We start from the raw sequence: 13,174 nt of genomic DNA on the forward strand, positions 1-13,174 counted from the left end.
AATGCATCAATTAAGATGAAATAACTAATAATAATTTGAACACTTTGTGAAATCCTAATTTGGTGGTAAGTTAGGGCTTAATATATATTTAGAAACAGTTATGTATTTCATAGTTTATTCATTGAATATGTGTGGGTATACACTTTAGAGTTTTAGGCAATTCTTAAATTCCTTTAATAAAATATTGCTGTGTTTGGAAAATATCAGTTTTCGTATGTAAAATTTTGTCCCGCAAATGTTTCAATGTTATGTTTCCATGTCTTGCAGTGTTAGTTTGATTTGAGTGTTGTGGTTCAGGAATTTGATCATTGTCCATTTCAGACAGACATAAAATATAACCTAAGCTTCCGTTATAACCCCACATGGAGGTATTTTAGTTAATAAAATCTGCCATAGAACTAGACGAGCCCTTCAGTCCACGAATTTACGTGAGGGAGTGTAACCTGAATTAAATCTTTGTCCACCTAAAGTGAATGTCCCCTTTATGCTTAGGAAAATGACTTCCATATTTTAAGGAAAAAGCCTGTTATATGAAAATTGATTTATCAACTGAAAGGAAAGGGCAAGGACATGTATTTTGTCCAAATCAGCATAATTTAGCAAGTTAACTTGTATATTTTATTTCCCCACTTTTGTTTATTCTTCTTTCTTTTCTCTTTTATCTTTATCTTGAAGAGAAGATCATTTTGTAGTTTAATGAATAGATAGGAGTCCAAAATTAAATGAACATTTCCATCTCTAATCTTTTGTTGTTATGGTGAATTAATCATGGAGGAGGGTGCGGAAAGCTTTCACTGAATATACGTTCAGCCTCTAGTCTCCCCAAGGGAACTCTTACTTCTAAAATCAAATGCAACAATCTCTGGGCTCTAATTGATTTCTTTCTTGATCCCTGCAGAAACTGACATGGAAATCTAGACAGGCTGACGTAGACACATGCAGAATGAAGGGAAAACATAAGGTAGGCAATTTTCATTTCTCCTGCAGCTGCCACTTTGGGTTAAGTTTTTGACTGTTATCTCCAGCCGTAGACCATGAGGCGGAATGGATCATGCTAGTCCCTTTTCCCCCAGTAATTGCTTTTTCCATCAACTTATTGAAGGCTTTAATTTGCACAAATAGTTTGCTTTTAATGTGATGAAACATTATAACAGCTGCTAGGGCTGCATCATGCACTTAGGGGCACTAGGGATTGTGGACATAAAGCTGGCTGCCCCCCTACTCTTTGGAGCGTACTCTCCAGTAGCCCACCTCGTAGGCCACAGCCCGCAGGGAGTCTGCAGGAGAGCTCAGAAAAGGCTGCCACAGACGTCCAGGGGTTTGTGCCCCTGGTCAGAGAACAACATAAAAACACACTTCAGCCAGGAGCCTTGTACATCACAGGATCCTGGAGCATCTACCATTAAAATTAATATAATGGGAGGTTGGCAATTCCTGGTTTGCCTTCCTTTGGTGACAGAAACACACACTTTTCCACTCTATGCCGTTTTTATTTCCTGTTGAAAAGGAATTGTTGTTGTCAGCATCATCTTTTGGTAAACATCAGGAAGAGCTGGAACTTTTGATGGGGGAACTCGTCAGAGCCGCCTTCACGTTAACCTTACTGTCGGCAGATCGTGGTACACGGTGAAGAATGGGTTTCTGTACTGAATGGACTGGATACACAAAAGTTTGAATTATTTTTCAGGATGAGTGTCACAACTTTATTAAAGTCCTTCTAAAGAAAAACGATGATACTTTGTTTGTCTGTGGAACGAACGCTTTCAACCCTTCCTGCAGAAACTATAAGGTAAATGCTATTTTGTCTGTTGGAACCACACGGCCCAGGGGTATTTCATAATTTACTGTGATTATACCTGCAGCAACCTAAGAGGGGTAATTCAACACCACCTGGGTTCTTCTCACTTGTTCGACTTAGTGTATTGCTCCACGTGAGTGATCCTGAGCAGGCTTCTAAACTTCCTGTTTGTTCAGGGTTGATTGACACGTCTTTAAAGAGCCTACACAGCAAAGTTCGTTTCTGTAAGCCCCATTCTTTATTGTTCAGAACATCAACACACTCACCCCATATACCATGTGCATTTCCTCTCTCTCTCTTTCCCTTTCTCCCTCCCACCCTACCATCTCCTCTCTGAGCACAAAAACACACATATTTTGAGTGAGTCCTAGTTTAAAAAGTATCTCAAAAGCATGCCATTGGAAACTGTAGACTTCCCTCTAGGTAAGGTTTTCAAGAACACAGGAATTTAATTCCATTTAGCACTCAGCTTACTTGACCATGGCCTTCCTTACCTCAGCCTTTATGCAAGGGGAAAAATATGAACTCTGAAAGTGTTAATAAATCTAGTTAGTTCTGATGCCGCTGACGGAGGTGCTACTGAAGAAGCAGGAGCTACCAGCTTCAGCAGCAGAGGTGGCAGTGACCTAAAGGCTTGGCTCCACATCTGCTAGCTTTCCTTGCCCCTTCTTTCTGCCACAGTCTCTCATTCAGCCAACATGTATCCAGTTTCTCCCATGACCAGGCCTTGAGGTTGTAAAGACAGAGAGAAGGACTCCATCCTTAGGGAAGCCACACAAGTAGAAGAAAACTACAATTCCAGGGGTTTGCTGCCATGGTGACATAATGCAGAGCATTGTGGAAGCACAACAGAAAAGTTCTTACCCTAGCCTGAGATGGAGTCAGGGAAAGCTTCCAGAAGGAGGTAGATGACCACTCTCTTCAAACATTCCCCCAGGCTGTTCTCACATGTGGAACATGAACAGCCCTAGCCCAGAAGAAACCCTTAAGCTTTATGAGTATGGGAACCACATCCATGATGGTCCAGAGCCTGATAATGCCTCCATATAGGTGCTCAACTAATTTTTATGGGGCAAATAATGAATGAGATAATGCCTAACTTTTGTCTTAAAGAAGAAGTAGAAGTTAGCCAAAGGAAGGGAGAAGGGCATTCCAGGTAGAGGGAACAGCCTGGAACAAAGGCATGGAGTAAGAAACAGTCTGTTGAGCTTGAGAAACTTCTGGTGCTGAGGTGCTGGACTGTGAAGTAACAAGTGATAACGAAAAAGGGGCTGGAGAGGTAGGTGGCCCCAGGGATGAAAGGAAGAGAAGAGATTCAGGAAATACTTAAGTGAGAAAAACCAGTAGGATTTAATAATTGATAAGAAGCACAAGATAAGGAGATAGAGGAGTTAAGAATGACTGTGAGGCTATCTCTTGGGTGAGTGGATGGATGGGGCTGCCACCAGCTTAGACAGGGGACAAAAGAAGAGCATTGGGGGTGAGGGGGTAGTGAGAAGACGGCGGTGATGAGTTTGCCTAGCTCTGTGGATGACAATGCCTATGAGACATGAAAAGAGATATCTAACAAGAAGAGGGATGGGTAAGCCTTGATTTAGGGACAGACTTGGGGAGAAATACAGCATAAAGTGAACCTCTAGGTGTGTGAAGAATGAGAAAAGAAATGATGGGCTGATAACAGAAGCAGAGGGCTTGCCAGCCTTTGGTTTGACAGTTTTAAAAGACCCTGTGCCTTGGCAAAGATGGAATGGACGGTCCATTCGCACTCACACTCATCTCCCATCTTGTTTTTGGAAATGGGCACCAACAGGGCGAGTATCAGGGTGAGGCAAGTGAGGCATAGCCCCCTCAGGTGCTAAATGTAAGGGGGCACCAAAAAAACGCAGTAATCAAGAGAAATGACATTTTTAATGCCACATTCTTAAAAATCTAAATTAATTCAAAAATATTATCATAACATATCAAAATTTTAAATAAGGACAGGATCCATTCAGTTTATAATAGAGGCAGCCAGTTCAGACAAACATTTCCTCCAGCCAATAACAGCGAACAGCTGAAGTTTCAACTTTAATTCAACCACTTAATATTCCATCCCTGTTTGTCATTGTTTAGGACTCATTAAGATTAATGCTTCTAACAAATCCCAACGAATTCCCTAGCTGGAGAGCTATCTTTTATGACAAATTGCAGGTTTTCTTGGCACTGTGATACACAGGCCGCCAGTGGTCTAGCTCATTCTTCCCGCACATGTTCTGTTCCCAGGATGCCTCACCTTTAGTCATACCCTCACCTCTCACTTGTTCTAGCCACACCTGCTGAGACATGTTGCAGGAGCCGGGGCCTCTGGGAAGCCACACATGGGATGTTCTTCCCACGCAGTCCTGTCTGTATGCCTAGCACTGTGAACAGTAGTGAGAACCCTTGGCTCAGAAGAGTGTTCTTTTAGACTCGGGGCACAGCGGGACTTTGCTGATGACACAGGACATAATGTATTTGGCTGCAGGAAGAATGGACAGCCCCTCTCTGAAGTGCTTTTTATCAACAGATCAGGACCAAAAGTTCAGAGCAAAAACAATGACCAGTCTTCCACTGAAAAACGCAAGTCTCATAGCACAGAAGCATCAAATTGATTAGATTAACTTAAGGCAGGAAGGTGACAAATTTTGGGTTTCTGCCTCTGCACCATGCCCTGATTTATACAATTTTTATAACAGAAGTTGGCTGAATGTATTAGAAGGACTATAGCCTCAAATAAGATTATCTAGGGAAGAATTCTGAAGGCTACTCACTACAAATCTAAAACTACACCCCATACCTTTTCCCTCCTGTTCTCTAAACCTCTTGAACTTCTGCAAAAGTCATGCTGGTTCTTAGCATAATTATTTGTACCCGCTGGTGATTTAATTTCCCAGGGGCTGCTGTTAAGTCTGAGATTTGATGACTACTACAAGGATTAGTTCTTACTTCATGGAAAGAGGATTTCACTGTGGCATTGTTTTGTCTCTGGACCTTTCCAAACTCACAAACCAGTACATTAATTCTTCACTGCTTCTTGCCTTTGACTAGCTATAGCTATGGCCACTTTTTTTTTAGAAGTAGGTACATTTAAAAAAATATATCCGCCTTGTATATTGTTTCCCCATTGCCAGGATTACAGCATGCGCTTCTTGGGATAAGGGCATTTCTGTTGCATCATAGTGTACTAAGCATCACTTTTGAATACATGCCAGACCCGCAGACCACAAAGTCTGTCACAGTTTAACAGGAAGCACTTGTTGGGATAAAATATCAGGAAAAGACTTTCATAAAAATGTGCTGGGGGAAAGAGTACATTTGGTTTAAAAGATGTCTGACTGAGCATCTTTCCCCTAAAAATAGGTTTTTAACACAACTGCTTTATGTGAGTCTCAACTATAGTTTAAGCAAATAGGATGGCTTCAATAGGGGCTATCTCAAAATGGTTACCATAGAAAAGGCCTGTCATATCCCCGAAATGGTTTCTGGGAGTTTAGGGCAAAAGGCACAATCGATTGGACAACACTAATGGCTGCTCAGTGAGAACCTTACTCTTTCCTCCCGAGCAACAACTCAAAGCACTTTGATCTGAGGCACCTTGATTTAGTGCTAAAGGCCTTTTTTGGGTCCTTCCTCAGCACCAGTGCTGTCCTAGGTTTATCTTCTTTCAGTTTTCATATTTGTGGTCAAACAATGCAACTGCCAGATGATAAGCAAAATATCCTAAAACTGTAAAGAAGATTGAAGCACAGTGGGGTGTAAAAACATTAATGATGTGGAGGAGATCATTTTATGGATTCTGTGGTGCTGAGATTTAAATGCTAGGAAGATCCTATGGTGTATGGAAGGAAGAACACAAGGTAGAAAGCAGGAAACACTGAATTATCGGTCAAGGTAGGCCAACTGCTTACTAATGTTAGTGGTTGACCAAAAGAGGGTCATTTCCTGCTTACATCACAGTCAAGTGTGGGTCAGTGAGAGAGGTTCTGTTCCAAAAGTTTATTCAGAAGGCCTAGCTCCATCCTGCTCATACCTCTGCCATCTCCTAGGGTCTTGAATTCTCCACTGGATCCTCTGTATTTAGGAGGAGAAGGTGGAAAGAGAGCAAGAGTGGAGGACCCTGGAAGGTTTTTAGGGGCAAGACCTAGAGGTGGTGCATAGCCTTACACTCACATTCATTGGCCAGAGCTCAGTCATGTGATCACACCTGACTGCCAGGGAGGATGGGAAATGTAGTTTCTTGTGATTTGGAGGGAAGGGAAATGGAATTTGGTGAATAGCCAGTAAGGCTTTGCTATACCCACAAATGCCTATGGGACCAGACAGGTAGCTTATAGGAGCAAAACAAGCAGGATTGATACATTTGGTGGGTGAAGGGACCTTGGTGCTGGAGACCACATGCTTGTTTGAAGAAAATAGCAGGCGTGGCTGTTACTCAGCTATAGTTTGTTGCTTCCACTTGGGTAAGAAGGGCCTGAGTTGATTTTCCAACCTGTTCAAAAAAAGCAAGAAATCCAGGTTTTCATGTGCAATCTCCCTGTTTTAAAATATGGCCATTTCTTTCTTTCTTACATAGTAAGATGGCCAAACAAAGCTTGCTGGCAGATCGGTGTTAACCTCTAGCATACAGCCTCTAGCGTTCAGGAACAAGGCCTGGGTTGGGCACTAGGAGATAGAAGTCAAATAGCAGCCCGACTCCTCACTGCCCTTGACCTGCCTGAGCCCCTCAGCTTCTGGGCCTCTCTTTCTCATCCACACAATCTGAGGCTCTGACGTCTTTCTGAAGCAGGTGCAGAAGGCCACCTGAGCTCTGCTTGCATCCATGTTTTTGCACCTTTGCTGATGCCATACTATCCTGCCAGGTAACCTGAGGAAGAATTCCAGTGTCTTCTCCTGGGATTTAACCCACAAAGGCAGGACTCCTCAGGCAAAACAAAGTAAAAAACTGAAGTCATTCTCTGTAGATTTCATGATTCAACAGATAATTTGGGGGGAGTGGAGAAGGGAGGGGAATAAATTTTCCTGGGGATTGTCTCAAAAATTGCTTTTCTAAGAAGATGCTTATTTCTAGAACATTCTAGAAGGATATGGGAATCTATTTATTTATGGTTAAGAGTCAAGTGGACATAACTGAATTTCAGACTCTCTTAGCTATAGAACCTCAGTCAAGTGACTTAACCTCCCTAAACCTCAGTTTCCTCATCTGAAACCAATAGACTTATCTCAGAGGATATTTGAGGATTATTTGCACCATGCATATCAATTACTTAGCACATTAAGTGCTTTGTAAATATTAATTGCTATTACTACTGTTGGTTGTTCCTAATAAGCCAAATTATTTCATTTAGATGGATACTTTGGAACCTTTTGGGGATGAATTTAGTGGAATGGCCAGATGCCCTTATGATGCCAAACATGCCAACGTTGCACTGTTTGCAGGTAAATGACCTGATTTCTTCTCATTGCATTTGCTTTCGCGTGTTCAGCCTGTTGCTGTGAATCTGCTCTGGAGGATTCGCAGTGTCAGAGTTGTGCTTTGATTCTCTGGTGAATACTGTAATTAAGAATGCCTTTTCCATTTGAAATTAGTATGGAAATTGTACTTTTGCTTCTTGAAAGAAGTCTTTGCTACACTTACCCATGCTTTTATGCCTTCAGAAAAGGATAACAGCTTTCCACTGAACATGTGACATATCAGTTAGGGCCTGTTTGGGCTCAAATAACAGAAAATCCCACCTCAAACCACTGACGTGGGTTGATTTTTCAAGGTAGGGTAGACTTTGGGGTTGGTTTGATTCAACAACTCAATAATGTCATCCAGGACGCAGGTCCTTTTCCTTTGTCTGTTATCTTTCATTTCTTTCTCTGAGAGAGACTGGCTGTTCTCACAGCCATAGTATGGCTGCCAGCCCCAGTTAGGGCTACATCAGGGCTGTATGTCCACATGTAGAGGGGAGAAGGAAAGAGACAAAAGGAAGCTCTCTCAGAGCAGTGAGCGCCATATACCTGCAAGTTTCCAGCAAACATCTTCTCAAATATCACTGACCTGCTTAAGTTGTGTACCTGTCTCTGATGGAAAGATTGCAGTGGCTGAGGGGATGATGCCGACTAGCTTAGGCTGACCCATACTCCCCATCCTCACCCCTTCCTGCCACTGCAAAGGATGTAAAGCAGCAGCAAATAAGCCATCATTTTCAGATTGGGATTTTTGTGTATGAGTGCGTGTGTGTTTTAATTAGGAATTTGTTTAAGAATTCATTGCCAGCTGTGTATGTGGAGGTGGGTGTAGGGAGAAGTGTTGGTATAATAATGATTGTTAGAGCATGTAACAAAGCAGTTAGCTATAATTTCCATCACAACAGCTAAGAACTGGCTCATCCTAGCTAGATAAGGAACTGTAGGGCTTTGATTATGAAATAAGATTAGCTCCTTGAACCTCATCCTCAGTGTCATCCACTTGTGGGCCTGAATCTGCAGTCACAGATTGTAGAATCGGCTTGTGCCAGGTTAAGAAGGAAAGGTTTCTTGGGTTCTCCCCCAAAGTTAGAGCGCAGTATTAGTGGGAAGCAACATTGTAAGAAACACAAAGTCTTGTAAACCTATTTATCAGCATGGGCAGGAACAAGGCCAGTAGAAAGAGATGCTTGAGTATATTTTCAAGTGCCTGGCTTCCATATAGCACCTCTCTGGCATTTAAACCTGCATTAGTCAGTACCATGGAGGATGTGGGCTGCAGGGGAGAATTTAAATTTAACTGTAAACTAAAGAGGGGATTTATTGTAGCCTGAGGTACAAAGGGGAGAATGGGCCGAGTATTTACTAAGGCCACCAACCTTCTAGGAACTATAAAGAGCAAGCCGCTTGCACCCATACTATGACAGCCCCTCCTCCTCCAACAGGTATATTTGGATAGGTGGTCATTCGAATATTTGAAACCTCATAAAAGCTCAGCCCTTATTAATAGAAGATCCTTGCTGCAGCTGAAGGGTTGTCATATTACCAAGAGTGGCAGACTAGTGCTCCGTTTTACAAGTAAAAGTTCTGGTGAGATACCCAGTGTTGAATATCAAACAAAAAGAGTGCTGGAGAGTGGTCAGGAGGAATAACCACACATACACGTAGACACACGTACACACACACACAAACCACCCTCCCACTGCCCCGTGCTCCTCCTAGGGTATATCTGAATGACCTGGGGCTATGATTCTGTAATACGAGTTTGACTTTTATAGATATGTGTTTGTCAGTAGAAAGGTTGCTGTCTGCTGTTCAAATCTAACTCAAACAGTCAACACTTTTAACACATGGCTGTTAATAATGCAAATAGCAAGACAGCTCTAACTTGAACCTGGGCGAATTTCAGTTATTTTAAGACCAAAGGTAGACATCACAAACTCTGCTTAGGTATGTTTGGATAATCTTTTTTTTAAACCATTATACTTATCCCACAAGTGGAAGAGCTTAAAGAGTACATATTAAAGAGCAGATTTATATTTAAACCTACTGAAAGAGTAGCTTAAATATTGTACATAAGCCACTTTGACATACAATTAATGAAGATATGTAATCCATTAAAAATGTACCAAGGAAATAATTTTTTATTTTGAATATAATTGTTTCTGTTTTTATCTACATAGATTTTTGCTACTGTAGACCATTGCATTTGATTATTTGTGTGTAGCACGTTTGCGAATCCAGGAAAAGAACCAAAAGTTTTAGGAATTAATCTTCAGTCCTGTTCACTCTCTTTTCCTTTGGATGTACCCTCAAGCAAACCCTCCAAAAAGCATGCATTCATAAGAAAGCTCCAGTTTGAACTCAGTGTTATCCCTTGCCCCTTTTTTCTTTGCTTTGGCATCTTGTATGTCAGAACGTTTTCAGTTTATGACTTTGGAAATACTGACGTACGTCTCTCTCATTGAAACTAGACTGGCAGGGCTTAGTGCTGTCCTGGCTGAGGTAAAGAGGAGCAGAGACTCTCGGGTTAGAAGGAGCAGTTTCATCAGCTTTTTGCTTGTGATTCTCCACTTCTGCAACTCCCCTCACCTGTTCAGTCTGAGGACTCCATTCCTTCTGCTTGAACTTAAAATTTCTGGTGATACAATCAGCTTCTATCTTTCCCTGGATTCCCACCTAATCCAGTTTACCATGGTGTGGTGGCAGCAGCAGTGTCCAAGGGGCCTTGGCCTTGAGATTTCAGTCAAGGTCCATCTAATCAGCTGAAGCAAACAACATTTTTCATTTACCCTGTTCCCTGAGCTGCTGCTGCTTAGAAATTGCCATGCAATTTAAAAATGAAAAATGTTTCATCTTTCATGATCCCAATTTAAAATGGTTAGGAATGTGGGCCAAGTATTTTCCCAGCGACTCTTGGATTTTTCCCAGTTGTCCTATCTCATTTGCCTGATGTAGGAAAGCAATCTGGGGGATGTCTCTATTATTCCTCCACGCCCCCTCTTTTGCTCCCTCCCCATTCACCTTTCTTTTTCTTCTAAGATGGAAAACTATACTCGGCCACAGTGACTGACTTCCTTGCCATCGATGCAGTCATTTACCGGAGTCTGGGAGACAGCCCAACCCTACGGACTGTCAAGCATGATTCAAAATGGTTGAAAGGTGAACAAACAAAAGAAGAAAGGGGAGGTGGGGGGAGATACATATCACGAGGGAGATTTAGAGTCTGGATGGACCAGACTGTAGTTTCATTTTAGTAATGGCTTCTGACAGACCAGAAGGTGGAAATTGCATCTTTTGCCTCAAATGATTTATTTACCTCCCTTTTTCACTTCCCGTGAGTTTCTGGAGTATTAACAAAACTACCAATGCCACTACAATAGACCACTTACATTCATCTTTCTCTGCCTCAAATTCTCATTTCAGAGTCCCACATGAAAAGAACTGAACATTTCATTCATGGAGGAGAACAGGGGATTGGAGGTGGTGGGGAACAGGAAAAAAGCTATTCATAACCCTGTATGAGTCAGGGTTGACAAGGAGATGTGTACAAAATCCTTTCTGTAATATGGGCACTCCATTGTGGAGAATAAAATTACAGAGATATGCAAAACTCATTTATCCTTCATTGTTTATCGCAACTGCTTCTGAAAGATATAATTTGTAGGCTCAAGTGCTTTCTGAAATCACCAGCACTTGCATGTGTGAAGCCATTAGAAATGGTTAGTGTTCACCAAATGTCTAATGGCCCTACACTTTTAATTAATAACATGTCTTTGGTTGCAATGTATTGAAGTTCTTTTAACTCCGTGTCACACATCCCCAATTAAAATACCCATTTGTCCACAGAACCATACTTTGTCCAAGCAGTGGATTATGGAGACTATATCTACTTCTTCTTCAGGGAAATAGCGGTGGAGTACAACACCATGGGAAAGGTAAGAGAGGAGGATGTCTCACTTTTGGACCAATGCTGTTACAAATGACATTGAAATAGGAACCATAAATCTAATGACGAGGTCATCATTTTCCAGCCAAAGGTTGGTGGAAGTGAAACACAGTGCTGCCTCGAAGCCCTGTCTGCTTTTTCAGAACAGTAGTGGATTACAGGGAACCTCTTAAATACTTCTATTGAAAATTTAATCAACAGATGTTTGGTTGATTTCGTACTGAGTTTCAAGTATCTTGAGATGTGGTTTCCAGGTATACTCATCCGTTTCTCTTTTTGATTGCATTGCCCCACAGAGAATGGAAATATCCAGTATCTTTAAGCAAACTGAGAGTCTTGATTTTTGTCTTTAGTGAAAAAAGCAAAAGAACACTTAGGGGATGTCCATTTCAGTTATTTTTACCAGCGAGTAGATCAAGGTCACTAAGTTGGAGGGCACAAATTCAACATCAGGGAGCTTGCACAGTTATAGGAATTCAGAGAATGAAATTCGAGGCCCAGAGGCAGCTAGCGAGGATGGCAGAGATGGTGCATACAAAGTGTGCTTTTGTTTGAGGAAATAAAAAGCTAAGCAGTCTGTATGGAAATGAGTTTATGTGGCTGGGAGCTGATCCCCTGAAGGATTTATGGCTCTGTATTAAATGCCACAGCCTTATCTTTTAAAACATGCTGTTCCAATGCTGAATTTTTCCCCCTATTTTTTTTTTTTTTTTTTGGCTACTGATTTTAGAAACATGAGATTAAATTAAGCACCTTGTTGTTCTGTTTCTATTTTCAAAGAAAGGCAAATTCTACTAAGATCTCCTCGAAAAGTGAGTGCATTTCATTTTCCCTGTGTGTTCTTCTTCTGCAGGTAGTTTTCCCAAGAGTGGCTCAGGTTTGTAAGAATGACATGGGAGGGTCTCAAAGAGTCCTGGAGAAACAGTGGACATCTTTCCTCAAGGCTCGCCTGAACTGCTCAGTTCCCGGAGACTCTCATTTTTATTTCAACATACTCCAGGCTGTTACAGACGTGATTCGTATTAATGGCCGTGATGTTGTTCTGGCAACCTTTTCCACACCTTATAACAGGTAACCATGCCCCGGCTATGTTGACCTAATCGGTCCTTCCTGGCTTCCTTTCCCCAACGGGTTCTCGTCACAAGATGCGCAACTGATGGAAAATTGCCACTAGCTACTTGTAGCTAGAAGCACTTAACACTCAGTTTTCATCAATAAATTAACAGTCACTTATAAGCATTATTAGATTAGGATTTTAGAGAAAGTAATTGATAAATTGTAACAATATCTTCTATTTATATGCCTGGCATATAAACACTATTCATATGTTATTTCTCAATCCCTCCAGTAATCCTAGAAATTGAATACTGTTGCCCTCTTTTTACACTTGAGCAAAGTGAACTCAATTATACTACCTGGTCCAGGTAGTCAGTAGATGGAACAGGCAGCTTTGAAACTCAGGAATTTTAGTCCTTTCTCTTCTAGGTCATCTACCATTCTATTTGATTTTTAGTATTTCTATGACTGGATTGGTAACTTTTGAAGTAAAAATATTGGAAATTTATTAAAATAGTACACAGTGAAATTTAGGATTCAGATGAGTCCAATCTGCATCCCACCTCAGGGACCCTGGTTTTTATCCTGTCAGAGGAACCTGGACCCCAACCACAGCACCACTGTCTGGCTCTGGAAGGCTTGAATAGGGACTTATAAGCCATCAAACAGTGTACCTAGAAATACTGATTGTCAGCCTATTCATCCTATTTTTCTATTTATTTAAGCTAAGACTTTGAGCAATTAAGTGACACACTAATAATTGTTCCTGGAACAGTGGAAATGTGTGGAGATTAAAGAATAGAAGGCAGTCAGGCATTAGGTTCCCTGGTACTCAGCTCTCCTAGACCTTAGAGTCCTAGCGCTGTTGTGTGAAAAATAATCAGAACTCTGGGCATGGTCAT

At 41.5% G+C, this 13,174-nt stretch overlaps 1 protein-coding gene across 2 annotated transcripts in view; it reads left to right on the plus strand.

Annotated features, from left to right (window-relative positions):
* Positions 1-13,174, plus strand: part of SEMA6A (semaphorin 6A) — a 126,575-nt gene that overhangs the window by 69,659 nt on the left and 43,742 nt on the right. For both annotated transcript variants that reach the window (XM_046667592.1, XM_046667591.1), the window contains exons 5-10: positions 899-961; positions 1,688-1,789; positions 7,162-7,252; positions 10,310-10,429; positions 11,117-11,205; positions 12,070-12,287. In XM_046667592.1, the coding sequence (XP_046523548.1) occupies positions 899-961; positions 1,688-1,789; positions 7,162-7,252; positions 10,310-10,429; positions 11,117-11,205; positions 12,070-12,287 (683 nt within the window). The remainder of the gene's footprint in view (positions 1-898; positions 962-1,687; positions 1,790-7,161; positions 7,253-10,309; positions 10,430-11,116; positions 11,206-12,069; positions 12,288-13,174) is intronic.

Source organism: Equus quagga, chromosome 7 (genome assembly GCF_021613505.1).
Source record: "Equus quagga isolate Etosha38 chromosome 7, UCLA_HA_Equagga_1.0, whole genome shotgun sequence".
In the NCBI taxonomy this organism is placed as follows: Eukaryota; Metazoa; Chordata; class Mammalia; order Perissodactyla; family Equidae; genus Equus; species Equus quagga.